The 17,242-nt window shown below is 40.2% G+C and overlaps 1 protein-coding gene across 1 annotated transcript in view; it reads left to right on the forward strand.

The window, feature by feature from the left end:
- LOC128652459 (uncharacterized) overlaps positions 1-17,242 on the forward strand; it is a 321,251-nt gene that overhangs the window by 122,034 nt on the left and 181,975 nt on the right. Inside the window, exon 6 of the mRNA XM_053705396.1 lies at positions 6,089-6,218. Coding sequence (XP_053561371.1) covers positions 6,089-6,218 — 130 coding nt within the window. The remainder of the gene's footprint in view (positions 1-6,088; positions 6,219-17,242) is intronic.

Here is a 17,242-nt window from a genome sequence, read left to right on the forward strand (position 1 = left end):
ATGACTGTGAACCCATTGTAGTTCCAGAGAAATTGTGTAAGATGGACAAATACTTTGCAGTGCCTGTTTACACTGATGTTTTTCCAGTCCCTAAGAGGTTTTCGGAAATTATTACTAAGGAATGGGATAGACCAGGTGTGCCATTCTCTCCCCCTCCTGCTTTTAAAAAGATGTTTCCCATAGATGCCGCCATACGGGACTCGTGGCAGACGGTCCCTAAGGTGGAGGGAGCAGTCTCTACCCTAGCTAAGCGTACAACTATCCCCGTCAAGGACAGTTGTGCTTTCCTAGATCCTATGGATAAAAAAATTGGAGGGTCTCCGTAAGAAAATTTTTGTACATCAAGGTTTTATTCTCCAGCCTCTTGCATGCATTGCCCCAGTTACTGCTACAGCGGCTTTCTGGTTCGAGTCTCTTGAGGAGGCTCTACAGGTGGAGACCCCGTTAGATGATATTTTAGACAGGATTAAAGCTCTTAAGTTAGTTAATTCCTTTATCTCTGATGCCGTTTTTCATTTAACCAAGCTAACGGCTAAGAATTCAGGTTTTGCCATTCTGGCACGTAGGACTTCAAAGTCTAAACTTCTTAACATCCCCTTCAAGGGACAGACCCTATTTGGGCCTTGTCTGAAGGAGATCATTTCTGATACTACTGGAGGAAAAGGTCACGCCCTTCCTCAGGATAGGTCCAATAAGTTAAGGACCAAACAGAATAATTTTCGTTCCTTTCGAAACTTCAAGAGTGGCGCAGCTTCAGCTTCCTCTAATGAAAAACAAGAGGGAAATTTCGCCCAGTCCAAACCAGTCTGGAGACCTAACCAGGCTTGGAACAAGGGGAAGCAGGCCAAAAAACCTGCTGCTGCCTCTAAGACAGCATGAAGGAGTAGCCCCCGATCCGGGACCGGATCTAGTAGGGGGCAGACTTTCTCTCTTCGCTCAGGCTTGGGCAAGAGACGTCCAGGATCCCTGGGCACTAGAGATTGTTTCCCAGGGATATCTTCTGGAATTCAAAGGTTCATCTCCAAAGGGGAGATTTCACCTCTCACAACTGTCTGCAAACCAGATAAAGAGAGAGGCATTCTTACGTTGCGTTCAAGACCTTCTGGTTATGGGAGTGATCCACCCAGTTCCAAGGGAGGAACAGGGGCAGGGCTTCTATTCAAACCTGTTTATAGTTCCCAAAAAAGAGGGAATGTTCAGACCAATCTTGGATCTCAAGATCCTAAACAAATTTCTCAGGGTCCCATCTTTCAAGATGGAGACAATCAGAACCATCCTCCCTATGATCCAGGAGGGTCAATATATGACTACTGTGGACTTAAAGGATGCTTATCTCCACATTCTGATTCACAGAGATCATCATCAGTTCCTCAGGTTCGCCTTCCTAGACAGGCATTACCAGTTTGTGGCTCTTCCCTTCGGGTTAGCCACGGCGCCAAGAATCTTTACGAAGGTTCTAGGGTCTCTACTGGCGGTTCTAAGGCCGCGGGGCATAGCAGTGGCTCCTTAACTAGACGACATCCTGATACAGGCGTCGACTTTTCAAATCGCCAAGTCCCATACGGACATTGTTCTGGCCTTTCTGAGGTCTCACGGGTGGAAGGTGAACAGAGAAAAGAGTTCACTCTCCCCTCTCACAAGAGTTTCCTTCCTAGGAACTCTGATAGATTCAGTAGAAATTAAAAATTTTCAGACAGAGGTCAGGATATCAAAGCTTCTAACTTCTTGCCGTGCTCTTCATTCCACTTCTCGGCCGTCAGTGGCTCAGTGTATGGAAATGATCGGCCTGATGGTAGCGGCAATGGACATAGTTCCGTTTGCCCGCCTACATCTCAGACCACTGCAACTTTGCATGCTCAATCAGTGGGATGGGGACTACACAGATTTGTCTCCTCTGTTAAATCTGGATCAAGAGACCAGGGATTCTCTTCTCTGGTGGTTATCTTGGGTCCATCTGTCCAGGGGAATGAATTTCCGCAGGCCAGAGTGGACTATAGTGACGACAGATGCCAGCCTTCTGGCCTGGGGCGCAGTCTGGAATTCCCTGAAGGCTCAGGGTTCGTGGACTCAGGAGGAGGCCCTCCTTCCGATAAACATTCTGGAGCTAAGAGCGATATTCAATGCTCTTCAGGCTTGGCCTCAACTTGCTGCAGTCAGATTCATCTGATTTCAGTCGGACAATATCACGACTGTAGCCTATATCAACCATCAGGGGGGAACAAGGAGTCCCCTGGCAATGATGGAGGTTTCCAAGATAATTTTTTGGGCAGAGGTTCACTCTTGCCATCTCTCAGCTATCCATATCCCAGGAGTAGAGAACTGGGAGGCGGACTTTCTAAGTCGGCAGACTTTTCATCCGGGGGAGTGGGAGCTCCAGCTGATTCAACTATGGGGCAAACCAGAACTGGATCTGATGGCGTCTCATTACGGGTCCAGGTCAAGGGATCCCCAGGCAACGCTGATAGATGCTCTAGCAGTGCCCTGGTCCTTCAGCCTGGCTTATGTGTTTCCACCATTTCCTCTCCTCCCTTGTCTGATTGCCAAGATCAAGCAGGAGAGAGCTTCAGTGATTTTGATAGCACCTGCGTGGCCATGCAGGACTTGGTATGCAGATCTGGTGGACATGTCATCCTTTCCACCATGGACTCTGCCGCTGAGGCAGGACCTTCTACTCAAAGGTCCATTCAAACATCCAAATCTAATTTCTCTGCGTCTGACTGCTTGGAGATTGAACGCTTGATTTTATCAAAACGTGGTTTCTCCGAGTCGGTCATTGATACCTTGATTCAGGCTCGAAAGCCTGTCATCAGGAAAATCTATCATAAGATATGGTGTAAATATCTTCATTGGTGTGAATCCAAGGGTTACTCGTGGAGTAAGGTCAGGATTCCTAGGATATTATCTTTTCTCCAAGAAGGATTGGAAAAGGGATTATCGGCTAGTTCCTTAAAGGGACAGATTTCTGCTCTATCTATTCTTTTGCACAAGCGTCTGCCTGATGTTCCAGACGTTCAGGCGTTTTGTCAGGCTTTGGTTAGAATCAGGCCTGTGTTTAAACCTGTTGCTCCGCCATGGAGTTTAAATTTAGTTCTTAAAGTTCTTCAAGGGGTTCCGTTTGAACCTTTGAATTCCATAGATATCAAGCTTTTATCTTGGAAAGTTCTGTTCCTAGTAGCTATCTCTTCGGCTAAAAGAGTTTCAGAGTTATCTGCCTTACAGTGTGATTCCAATTATCTGATCTTCCATGCAGATAAGGTAGTTTTGCGTACCAAACCTGGGTTTCTTCCTAAGGTGGTATCTAATAAGAATATCAATCAGGAAATTGTTGTTCCGTCTCTGTGTCCTAATCCTTCTTCAAAGAAGGAACGTCTGTTACATAATCTTGACGTGGTTCGTGCTTTAAAGTTTTATTTGCAAGCTACTAAGGATTTTCGTCAAACATCTTCATTGTTTGTTGTCTATTCTGGAAAGAGGAGAGGCCAAAAGGCTTCGGCAACTTCCCTTTCTTTTTGGCTGAGAAGCATAATCCGTTTAGCTTATGAGACTGCTGGCCAGCAGCCTCCTGAAAGAATTACAGCTCATTCTACTAGAGCGGTAGCTTCCACATGGGCTTTTAAACATGAGGCCTCTGTTGAACAGATTTGTAAGGCGGCGACTTGGTCTTCGCTTCATTCTTTTTCTAAATTATACAAATTTGATACTTTTGCTTCCTCGGAGGCTATTTTTGGGAGAAAGGTCTTACAGGCAGTGGTGCCTTCCGTTTAAGCGCCTGCCTTGTCCCTCCCTTCATCCGTATCCTAAGGCTTTGGTATTGGTATCCCACAAGTAATGGATGAACCCGTGGACTGGATACACCTTACAAGAGAAAACAAAATTTATGCTTACCTGATAAATTTTTTTCTCTTGTGGTGTATCCAGTCCACGGCCCGCCCTGTCACTTTAAGGCAGGTGTTTTTATTTTTAAGACTTCAGTCACCACTGCACCCTATAGTTTCTCCTTTTTCTTACTTGTCTTCGGTCGAATGACTGGAGGTGGGGGTTAGGGGAGGAGCTATATAGACAGCTCTGCTGTGGATATCCTCTTGTAACTTCCTGTTGGCAAGGAGAATATCCCACTAGTAATGGATGAACCCGTGGACTGGATACACCACAAGAGAAATAAATTTATCAGGTAAGCATAAATTTTGTTTTTGCGCGGTATTGCCCCAAAGAAATCAGCTATTTTACCACCCAGACGGCATCTTCTATCTTCATCCTTCCGACGCGGAGCGGCTCCATCTTCAAGACATCCGGCGCAGAGCATCCTCTTCAATCGTCGGCTTTTTCGGAATGAATGTACCTTCAAGTGACGTCATCCAAGATGGCGTCCCTTAGATTGCGATTGGCTGATAGAATTCTATCAGCCAATCGGAATTAAGGTAGAAAAAATCCTATTGGCTGATCCAATCAGCTAATAGGATTGAGCTTGTATTCTATTGGCTGATTGGAACAGCCAATAGAATGCCAGCTAAATCCTATTGGCTGATTGGATCAGCCAATAGGATTGAACTTCAATCCTATTGGCTGATTGGAATCTTCTGGGGTTAGTGTTTTTTAAGGGTGTATTGGGTGGGTTTTATTTTTAGATTAGGGCTTTGGGTAGCAATAGAGCTAAATGCCCTTTTAAGGGCAATGCTCATCCAAATGCCCTTTTCAGGGCAATGGGGAGCTTAGGTTTTTTTAGTTAGGGTTTTATTTGGGGGGGGGGGGTTGGTTGTGTGAGTGGTGGGTTTTACTGTTGGGGGGGTTCAGGTAAAAGAGCTGATTTCTTTGGGGCAATGCCCCGCAAAAGGCCCTTTTAAGGACTATTGATAGTTTAGTTTAGGCTAGGGTTTCTTTTATTTTGGGGGGGCTTTTTTATTTTGATAGGGCTCTTAGATTGGGTGTAATTAGTTTAATATCTTGTAATTTGTTTTTTATTTTCTGTAATTTAGTGTTTTGTTTTTTTGTAATTTAGCTAATTGTATTTAATTTATTTAATTGTATTTAATTTAGGTAAGTTATTTAATTGTAGTGTAGTGTTAGGTATTAGTGTAGCTTAGGTTAGGTTTTATTTTACAGGTAAATTTGTATTTATTTTAGCTAGGTAGTTATTAAATAGTTAATAACTATTTAGTAACTATTCTACCTAGTTAAAATAAATACAAACTTGCCTGTAAAATAAAAATAAACCCTAAGCTAGATATAATGTAACTATTAGTTATATTGTAGCTAGCTTATGGTTTATTTTATAGGTAAGAAGTTTTAAATAGGAATAATTTAGTTAATGATAATAATTTTATTTAGATTTATTTAAATTATATTTAAGTTAGGGGGTGTTAGGGTTAGGGTAAGACTTAGGTTTAAAGGGTTAATAAATTTAGAATAGTGGCGGCGACGTTGGGGGTGGCAGATTAGGGGTTAATAAGTATAATGTAGGTGGCAGCGATGTTAGGGGCGGCAGATTAGGGGTTAATAATATTTAACTAGTGTTTGCGAGGCGAGAGTGCGGCGTTTTAGGGGTTAATATGTTTATTATAGTGGAGGCGATGTCAGGAGCGGCAGATTAGGGGTTAATAATTTTATTTTAGTGGTTGCGATGTGGGAGGGCCTCGGTTTAGGGGTTAATAGGTAGTTTATGGGTGTTAGTGTACTTTTTAGCACTTTAGTTATGAGTTTTATGCTCATAACTACTGACTTTAAAATGCGGTACGAATCTTGGCGGTAGAGGCTGTACTGCTCACTTTTTGGCCTCCCAGGACAAACTCGTAATACCGGCGCTATGGATGTCCCATAGAAGAAAGCCTTTACGAAATTTACGTAAGTTGGTTTGTGGTAAGGCCAAAAAAGTGTGCGGTACACTTATACCTGCAAGACTCATAATAGCAGCGGGCGTAAAAAAGCAGCGTTAGGACCTGTTAATGCTGCTTTTTTACCTTAACGCACAACTCGTAATCTAGCCGATGGATCGGGAACAAAAAAAGGCTATAAAACAGGATAGGAAGGAATTGATCCCAATGTGTCACTATACAAAGTTACTGTAATATTCAATAAACTATTCTATTTTCAGGAAAACAGTGCAAGAACAAATCACATGTTAGCCTGGAAATCTTTATTAACAAGACGCCCAAAATCAGTTGAAAGTAAAGATCTACATTTCACTTTGGATCAGAATGCTGAATTTCAGTTTAAAGAGAAAGGTAACAAAGTGTTTTTTTCATCAGATTAAAAAGGGACAGTCTACACCAGAATTGTTGTTTAAAAAGATAGATAATCCATTTATTACCCATTCCCCAGTTTTGCATAACCAACACAGTTATATTAATATACTTTTTACCTCTGTGACTACCTTGTATCTAAGCCTCTGCAAACTGCCCACTTATATCAGTTCTTTTGACAGACTTGCATTTTAGCCAATTAGTGCTTACTCCTAGGTAACTTCCATGCACAAGCTCAATGTTATCTATATGAAACACATGAACTAATGCCCTCTAGTGGTGAAAAACTGTCAAAATGCTTTCAGATTAGAGGCTGCCTTTATGGTCTAAGAAATTAGCATATGAACCTCCTAGGTTTAGTTTTCAACTACAAATACCAAGAGAACAAAGAAAAATTGTTGATAAAAGTAAATTGGAAAGTTGTTTAAAAATACATGCCCTATTTGAATCATGAAAGTTTATTTTGGACTTCACTGTCCCTTTAAGAGAATACAATTAACATCTTAAAATAAAGTATTCCCTAGTGGTCCTTGTTGTAGATACGTTGCTGGGTTATGTTTTTTTACTGTGATCCCATTGTGGGAGAAGATGATTTTGATACCCACTGAATACACATTTATGAGTAGATTACAAGTGGAGTAATATTTAACGCTCTGGTTTGAGCGTAAACTTTGCTAGAAGTAATCGTTTTGCATGTGTCGGGTTGCACATGTATTACAAGTTGAAAGTAAAAAGTTTGCACACAAGTGAAAGCGATGTTCACTAACCAAAGGACTTTGCGATATCGCAACGGCATAAACATATTCTCCCCATAGAAGTCAATGGAGAGCGAAGAAGAAATAAAATCTAACACCTATCACTCGCGCACTATCTTGACAGGAGTTATTCATATTTCACATTCCAATGTTCTTCACTTGCAAAAAATGTAATATTTATTATAAATACATATTTCTATATATATATCTGTATATACCTATACCTGTATATCTATTCCTATAGATATCTAGGTATAGATATCAATTTTACATTAACAGTATCAGATATATATAGAAATATATATTTAATAATACATTTTTTATATGTGAGAGGAATATAAAATATACGTAACACGCATTGGGGTTCATGATTTAGGTCGAAATTAGTCGGATTAGCGCACATGAAAAATGACTTATCTTACATTGCATTATTTAAATATTAAATATAACATCAAAAACAAATAATAATTATTACAAATGATTATACATACAGGGATAGATTACGAGTGGTGAACTAACAGGTTGCAGGCAAGCAAAAGGGGTTTATTGCGGCTGTTTGCACGCGTCAAGTTTTTTACTCGTATTACAAGTTGAAAGTAAACACGATTGCTTGAACGCAATTGACGTTAACGCTCTTCGGGTTAGCATGACCTCAGAGCTCTGGTTAACTTTTTCACTAAATAAAAAGAGAGAAGCGCTCAACCTGGGAATGAACAATAGCATAATAGCTTGTTCTATCGCTAGTTACCACCCAAGAAGCAGCCTCTTTTTGCTCAACATGTGCCTTTCACAGAGAAGAACTTTCCTGAAGCATATCAGTCTGATCCTGACTTCACAGTACAGTCCAGCCCCGAAATACCAGGCAATCCCTCTCTGAACGAGAAAAAGAGCAAAACCCCAGACGTACGTTTCGGCCTATTGTGAGCCTCATCAGTGAGGTGCAGCCATATCTCTCTAGGCACACTGAGCAACGGGTCCACGTCTGGATTCCTGCATCACACTTAGGGAGACTTCCCTAAGTGTCATAATTTGCATAAATAAAAAGAGAGAAGCGCTCAACCTGGGAACGAACAATAGCATAATAGCTTGTTCTATGGCTAGTTACCACCCAAGAAGCAGCCTCTTTTTGCTCAACATGTACCTTTCACAGAGAAGAACTTTCCTGAAGCATATCAGTCTGATCCTGACTTCACAGTATAGTCCAGCCCCGAAATACCAGGCAATCCCTCTCTGAGCGAGAGAAACAGCAAAACCCCAGACGTACGTTTCGGCCTATTGTGGGCCTCGTCAGTGAGGTGCCGCCATATCTCTCTAGGCACACTGAGCAACAGGTCCATGTCTGGATTCCTGCATCACACTTAGGGAGACTTCCCTAAGTGTCATAATTTGCATAAATAAAAAGAGAGAAGCACTCAACCTGGGAACAAACAATAGCATAATAGCTTGTTCTATGGCTAGTTACCACCCAAGAAGCAGCCTCTTTTTGCTCAACATGTGCCTTTCACAGAGAAGAACTTTCCTGAAGCATATCAGTCTGATCCTGACTTCACAGTATAGTCCAGCCCCGAAATACCAGGCAATCCCTCTCTGAGCGAGAGAAACAGCAAAACCCCAGACGTACGTTTCGGCCTATTATGGGCCTCGTCAGTGAGGTGCCGCCATATCTCTCTAGGCACACTGAGCAACAGGTCCATGTCTGGATTCCTGCATCACACTTAGGGAGACTTCCCTAAGTGTCATAATTTGCATAAATAAAAAGAGAGAAGCACTCAACCTGGGAACAAACAATAGCATAATAGCTTGTTCTATGGCTAGTTACCACCCAAGAAGCAGCCTCTTTTTGCTCAACATGTGCCTTTCACAGAGAAGAACTTTCCTGAAGCATATCAGTCTGATCCTGACTTCACAGAACAGTCCAGCCCCGAAATACCAGGCAATCCCTCTCTGAACGAGAGAAACAGCAAAACCCCAGACGTACGTTTCGGCCTATTGTGGGCCTCGTCAGTGAGGTGCAGCCATATCTCTCTAGGTTGAGCGCTTCTCTCTTTTTATTTATGCAAATTATGACACTTAGGGAAGTCTCCCTAAGTGTGATGCGGGAATCCAGACGTGGACCCGTTGCTCAGTGTGCCTAGCAAACAGGAGGTTTAACTAACTTGATTTAAGAGATACGGACACATACATAAATGATATAGTAACAAAATGTAATGTAAGTAACAGTATGTATGTGCAAAAATTAAAAAAAAGTTTAATAACACCAATAGCTACTTACTATTTTAATGGGACGTATGAGGTTGATGGGATGATGCATTTCATCATCAAGCATTTTTAAGCTTCCACTTCCTATCCATATATCAAGAGCAGCAGCAGCAATGCACTACTGGGAGCTAGCTGCAAAAAAAATAAAACCCTCTGACTTCAGCTCAGCATTTAAGCTTCCGCCCTAGTCCATCTGAATACTTCCCGCACTGCAAACACACTGCTGTCCCACTCACTGACTACATGTGCAGTCAGGAGCCAATGTGCCCCCAAACTAGCCAATGGGAATAGTTTCAGTTCCCACTGAGCTCCTCCAATAGGTTAATATGATCTGTGACCCACTATGTATCCATCACGTGTCAACCACTTGATATGTGTAGCAGGCAGGCGGAAAGTCGGAAACCAAAAAAATAATAATTTTAAATTCAAAAACATTTGTGCTGCAGCAGGGTCACACCTACACACCTCTGCCGACACACTAATGTGTTATGACACACAATTTGGAAAGCACTGGAGTAGGGTGTTAGGTTTTTACTTTTTTTTTGCTCCATTGAGAAATGGGTTATCTAGCAAAAAATTGTTTACTTTCAACTCATAATACGAGCGCAAATCTATGCGCACAAAAAGCTTACTTCTAGCACAGGTAACACTCGAGTGGGAGCATTAAATAGCGCTCCACTTGTAATCTGGCCCACAGTATGTATAATCATTTTTAATAATTATTATTATTTTATTAATATTTTATATTTAATAATATTAATTGAATTTTAAACTCAGTTCCTTCATATGTGATAGATGTTCTTTAATCTGCTGTTAGCCTCAAGCCCCTTATCATGAAACATGACTGTATATCTACTATTTGCATCCAAAGTCACAAGCTCTCATATTAGATAAAACTAGAGGTTCCTTAATCTATAGATAGTATATATGTGTGTATAATTGTAATAATCATGATAATTATTTGTTGTCTTTAGAATGATGAGTTAAAAGTCTGTTAGTATTATACGCTTTCCTTTCCTTTGTTTTGGTTCTTTCACAGAGACTCATTTTCCCCATTGTGTTCCCCATGTGTGTTCCCCATTTTAACTCATGTGTGTTTGACCCTGCCTCCTGTATTTCTCCCTTGCCTTATTTGCTTCTGTCATTTTCTTTGTGTCCCTCTTGTTTCTTCATCCTTATTAGAAGTGTTTGATGACTAATTATTAGGGGGTATCACATGGCATATAAACCTCATTTGAAAGAGGAGATTTCTATTTTTTTCCCAATAATCTTACTTTTGATGATGGGCAGGTTAAATTTGAGGCAAGTCGTCCTGATGTACCAAATTGTTTTATCTCAGTCACACACATAAAAAAAGAGTATGGAATTCTCTTGTAATGGCCATCATCCAACCACAGGCTCATATACGTATACACTGTGAGCTCTTGCACATGCTCAGTGAGAGTTGGTGTATCAGGAAGTGTGCATATAAAAAGACTGAGCACAATTTGATAATGGAAGTAAATTGCAAAGTTTTATTAAATTTGCTTGTTCTATCTGAATCATGAAAGTTTAATTTTATAATATATACAAAAAATGTTGTATGCGCCAAAAATCAATATGATAAGAAAATATATAAAAATCCATGTGACAAACTCACCAAAATAACTAAGAGTGATCCAATACTAAAAACGTAAGATAATGACAGTGTAAAAATACAAAGTGAAAATACAGTGCAAAAAAATATAATATGCATAACTATGCAGATAAATCTCAAATACAAACACAATATAAAATGTTAAAATAAATGTGAAAAAGATTCCCATAGTGTTTAAAGGATTCCAAAAGTTCTTTACAGATACAGTGGCAGTCAACTTCTTCACAAACTTGATGGTAAGCCAAAAGTGGTGAATCTAAAGGATAGCAAAAAGAAGAAGGCACCACAATAGTGCACCATCAGTATGGTAGGTAGCCCACACAAGCAAAAACTATTATACTCACAGAGAAATAAGCACTTGAGAAGTGCTACAAACGCCTCCTGGACCCTTAAAAACCGTCCAGATAGCTCTGATTTTGAGCACTCGAGCAGCTAGACCCCTTTTCTGGACTGCAAATATCTGGTAGCCGTCTCTTGGGGTGATGTATAATTCTCCGATGGAGAAATGACACTAGGACTCAACTCAATAGAGCGTAAACAGTGATGTGTCCCAGTATTGGCCAGCGATGGAACTGATCGTTGGTAGTGTGGGAGGGATATGAGGGAGGCGGGTGGGCGGCCCATTGCTGGATTAGTTCCGGCAAGCAGGGATCCATCAGTTCCAGCAGTGCGCGTGAGGTGGGCGGGAGAGCACGCGGGGGGGGAGTGCACGTGCACTATTAAGTGCTGTTTGAGGGAGAGGGAGGGGGGAATAAGTGTTGGGAAAGGGATCTGGGAGGGGGAGGGGGGAGGGTATTGAGGAGGGGGGGTCAGCTACACTACAGAAAAAATGGGTATTTTTTGTTATTTATTAAAAAAAAGCCAAATGTTGACCAAACTGGGTACTGGCAGACAGCTGCCAGTACCCAAGATGGCAGCAAGTAGGTAGAGGGGGGAGGGTTAGAGAGCTGTTTGGGGGGGATCAGGGAGGTTGGGGGCTAAGGGGGGATATTTAAGTACCGGCAGACTTTCTGCCAGTACTTAAGATGGCGGTGACAATTGTGAGGTGGGGAGGGAAGAGAGCTGTTTAAGAGGGGTCAGGAAGGGATCAGGGGGTGGGATGTGTCAGATGGGAGGCTGATCTCTAAACTAAAGCTAAAATTAACCCTACAAGCTACCTATTTAAGCCCTTCACTGCTGGGCATAATACAAGTTTGGTGCGCATTGGCATTTAGCAGCCTTCTAATTACCAAAAAGTAATGCAATGCCAAAGCCATATATGTCTGCTATTTCTGAACAAAGGGGATCCCAGAGAAGCATTTACATCCATTTGTGATATGATTGCACAAGCTGTTTGTAAATAATTTCAGTGAGAAACCTAAAGTTTGTGAAAAACAATTTTTTTTTATTTGATCGCATTTGGCGGTGAAATGGTGGCATGAAATATACCAAAATGGGCCTACATCAAAACTTTGAGTTGTCTACTAAAAAAAATATATGCATGTGAAGGGTTATTCAGGGATTCCTGACCGATATCATTGTTACAATGTAACTATCGCTAATTTTGAAAAAAAAAAATGGTTTGGAAATAGAAAAGTGCTACTTGTATTTATAGCCCTATAACTTGCACAAAAGGAAAGAACATGTAAACATTGGGTATTTCTAAACTCAGGACAAAATTTAGAAACTATTTAGCTTGGGAGTTTTTTGGTGGTTGTAGATGGGTAACAGATTTTAGGGGTCAAAGTTAGAAAAAGTGTGTTATTTTCAATTTTTTCATCATATTTTATAATTGTTTTTATAGTAGATTATAAGATATGATGAAAAAAATGTGTGGGTACAGTAAATGAGTAAGAGGAAAATTACAGCTAAACACAAACACTGCAGAAATGTAAAAATAGCTCTGGTCCTTAACGGTAAGAAAATTGAAAAATGGCATGGTCACTAAGGGGTTAAACATACTTTTTTGCACAAAAAGTTAAAAACAGACATTGTAATTAGATGGAAATGCATGTTTGTGTACAATCTACTTGAGTATAAGTAGCTTCTGGTTAGGAATAGCAACTCTTAAAGCTCTGTAGGTAGATATTTATACACTAGCACAAACACATTTTTTTTTAAATACCTTCTTTTAGATGTGAGAAAGAAAAGAAAATAGTTTAATATCCCTTTAAAGAACAGCAAATTGGGAGAAGCATTGGTTATATTTCTAAATATTTTAAAATGATCTAAAAAAGTATTGTAGTATTTTTCCGTACTTATTTTTCACCATGACTCAATTTTTTAAAAATAAATCATTTTGTTTATACTTTAAGAGCTACAAATGATTTATCTTTATACTAAAAATTACACATTTGCTCTTTTGTGCTATTTACTCTCTGTTTATATATTGACATAGCAATAATTCACCATCGGATATGAAACAACATAAAGAGTTTTTGGTCTATGACTGTGCTTAGCCCAGACATAAATGAAAAGGAGCACTGTAGTTCTCAGTCCACATTTTGTCACTTGTGTATCTGGAAAGAGTTATAAAAACATGAGGTGAACTTTTTCTCAATCTCATAAGCACAGAGGAATAGCTCAGTGTGGCTGAGTCAGAGAAAAAGTGGGAGATCAGGGACGCTATCCTATATACGGCGCAGTGTGGAAACCTGCGCCGCCCGTAGTTTCAGCTCGCAACTCGCGCTATCACATATACGGCGCCGCCAAATGCTAAAGTGCTGTAAGTCTGACAAACTAGCGATGTCCAGAAATCTGCGTAAGTACAAATTTCTGGAGTCGCCAGTGACTTACGGCACTTTAGAAATTGCCGCCGCCTACAAAAACTGACTAAATTATAAAATCACCCGTAACTGTCTAACATGCCTCCCAAACATAGCCCGACACGTATACCCCTCTATCCGTAATCCCCCCTCTCACTCCTAACAATAAATGTATTAATCCCTAAACCACCGCTCCCGGACCCCGCCGCCAGCTACATTAACTATATTACCCCCTAATATGATCCCCCTACACCGCCGTCACCTATTTTATTTATATTACCCCCTAATATGATCCCCCTACACCGCCGCCACCTATTTTAACTATATTACCCCCTAATATGATCCCCCTACACCGCCGCCACCTATTTTAACTATATTACCCCCTAATATGATCCCCCTACACCGCCGCCACGGTGTAGGGGGATCATAGCTACTGTAATTATATTTGCTATTCTAATCAGCCAATAGAATTACAGTAGCTCTTATTCTATTGGCTATTCAAATCAGTCAATAGAATTAAAGTAGCTCCCATCAGATTGGCTGATTTGAATTTGAAGGCTCAAATCAGCCAATAGGAATTCAAGGGACGCCATTTTTAATCGCGTACCTTGAATTCCGATTCAGTGTACGGCGGCGATCGTATGAAGAGGATCCTCCACGCTCCATGGCTCCGGTCTTCAGTTCCAGCGTCGCTGATCTTCAGTTCCTGCATCGCCGGTTTTCAGTTCCAGGGGAGACGGTCTTCAGCTCAGCGGTCATCGGTCTTCAACTCCTCCGCTCCGCCGGCTGGTTCCTGGAAGAAGAAGAGGTCGCCGCCTGGAAGAAGACTTCTCCGCCTGGAACAGGACCTTCTCCGCCGGTCTTCAGGACAGGTAAGGAGCACTTGGGGGTTAGACTTAGGTTTTTTTAAGGGGGGATAGGGTGGGTTTTAGAGTAGGGGTGTGTGGGTGGTGGGTTGTAATGGGGGGGGTTGTTATTTTTTTTCCACAGGTAAAAGAGCTGATTACTTTGGGGCAATGCCCCACAAAAGGCCCTTTTAAGGGCTGGTAATAGAGCTGATTACTTTTTGTAATTTAGTTTAGGGTAGGGACATTTTTTTTTATTTTGGGGGCTTTGTTATTTTATTAGGGGGCTTAGATTAGGTGTAATTAGCTTAAAATTCTTGTAATCTTTTTTATTTTTTGTAATTTAGTGGGGTTTTTTTGTAATTTAGTTTAGTGTATTTAATTATATTTTAGTTTAGATAATTGTAGTTTAATTAATTTATTGATAGTGTAGGTGTATTTGTAACTTAGGTTAGGATTTATTTTACAGGTAAATTGGTAATTATTTTAACTAGGTAGCTATTAAATAGTTATTAACTTTTTAATAGCTATTGTACCTAGTTAAAATAAATACCAAGTTACCTGTAAAATAAATATAAACCCTAAAATAGCTACAATGTAATTATTAATTATATTGTAGCTATCTTAAGGTTTATTTTATAGGTAAGTACTGATATGAATATACTGGGAGCTTATATAGGGTACCAAGTGAGATGATTGGTGGTGATTTTGGCGCCAAAAATGATGGAATACCCCTTCCTGTCACTCCCAATGAATTCTGGGAGTTAGCTTGGTTTTTTGATGATGAATCCTCTTAACCTTAACTCACAATCTGGTTGTATTTAATGTGTCCTAAGTATACTTTATGTCAGTATAATGGCATTCTGACCCAACGTTTTTTCTCTGTGTGTCTGTGTTTACTTAACGTCAATATTTACCGGTACTTCCGGTTTTTTGTATCACTTCCGGTTCCGGCTATGACGATTTTTGCATCACTTCCGGTCCTGGCGATTTCTACATCACTTCCATTCAAGTTTATTATGTTAATATCATTATCGGATGTTACTTGTGTTTACCTTAAGGATGGTAAACGATCTTAGTATGCCCATCTATCAATATGGGGCTATATATGATTGGGAAAAAGAGATATTTAATATGATATTTGATACAATATTTTATATATGTAAAACATGTCCAATGCGCCTTCTGGTACTTCCTGCTTATTAATAGGGACATATAAAAACATATGGAAAGTAATCTGATTTGCTTTAATAAAAGAGAGTAAGCAACATATAAAAGGTAATCTGATTTGCTTTAAAAAAGGAAGTAAACTTGCAGATGGCTGAGTTGGTAATAACTGCACTCGTGCATCCAATGGGTTTTAAGTCCCATAATATTCATAAAGTCTGATGAGCCAATAGATCCTGTCTGGAAATGTATATATATATAAGTATCCAGTATGTGTGTAAAGGGTTGGCAAGGATAAGGGAGGAACCATACACATGTTGATTGGTGTGTGAAATAGTAGTATTCCCAAAAAAATGGTTAAAAGAGTCCCTAAATCTGGTATATTATAACAGTAGGTGTTATATCAATTATCGGAGGAAGTCAGCAGACATTGAAGTATCTTAAAATAAATCTTTGATATTCAAAGGAGATATATAAAAGACTAAAATTAGGGTATTGACTGATATCCATAGTTTGTATGTTTGTATGTACATAGTTTAGATCTTAATCTAGACTGTAAAGCATCTTTAAATTTGGATCACATATACCCAAAAGATAAGATAAATGAGAATTATAGTACAGACTGATATCTATGCTGGTTATGTACATAGTTTTGATCTTAGTGGATCCTAGACTGAAGGTTCCCTAATGGGGGAAATTCTCACCTCTGATAATAGTATCTAAGGCTGGTTTACGGATATTTAAAATAGGGCCAAACCCCATCCTAATCTTATAGAAATTACCATAACTCGTCTCTACCTGAAGGTCTAAATCTGAAAAGGTAGGGGAATTCGTAGATTAGTCTGTCCTATCAACCTAATTTTATAATGAGAGCTAGTGTGATGACACATGCGGTCAATAAAATTTAATTGGATAGTTAGGCTTAATCTTTCTATTTCTTTCTCAGAGATAGTAGGTGTGATAGGTCTTCTTTGTGGTTCAGCCCTTTTGGAAAGAGACAGTCCAATGTAAAGATCCATTTGGACTCATTATATAATAACTTTTTTTCATGGTCACCTCCTCTCCAGTTGTTCCTGACCTTCTCAATTCCAAAATATTTGAGATCATTCACATTACCTCCATGTTTCGTTGAGAAATGTTCATATAACGGAGTTTCTGTGTTGTTTTTCTCGATACACAAAATGTGCTCTCTGATTCTGTCTTTGAGGGCTCTCGAGGTTTGTCCCACATATTGTAAACCGCAGGTACAGGATATCGCATATATTATTCCCTTATCATTACACCTTATGAGGTCCCGGATCTTGTGTTCCTCTCCCTTGTGTACAGTGTGTGTGAGTGTGCCCTGTTCTCCACAACCCCTCCAGCAGGCTGCGTTAGCCGTGGGAAAAAGCTGGTGTAGCCTGGCAGGCGTGTAGTACCATCGGGTCTGGACATTTTAGCTGAATTTCTTGTACTCTGGCTGACGCCGATGAACGTCTAGCCAGGTCGAAGGATCTAAGCCAGTTCTCCTCCTCTATTGTATTATTGAGTTCTTTATTCCATGCCCTTGTGTATGAGGGCAGCTGTGTGTCTGGGGGAATGAGGAGGAGTTTGTATATCT

Source organism: Bombina bombina, chromosome 3 (assembly GCF_027579735.1).
Source record: "Bombina bombina isolate aBomBom1 chromosome 3, aBomBom1.pri, whole genome shotgun sequence".
Taxonomy (NCBI): domain Eukaryota; kingdom Metazoa; phylum Chordata; class Amphibia; order Anura; family Bombinatoridae; genus Bombina; species Bombina bombina.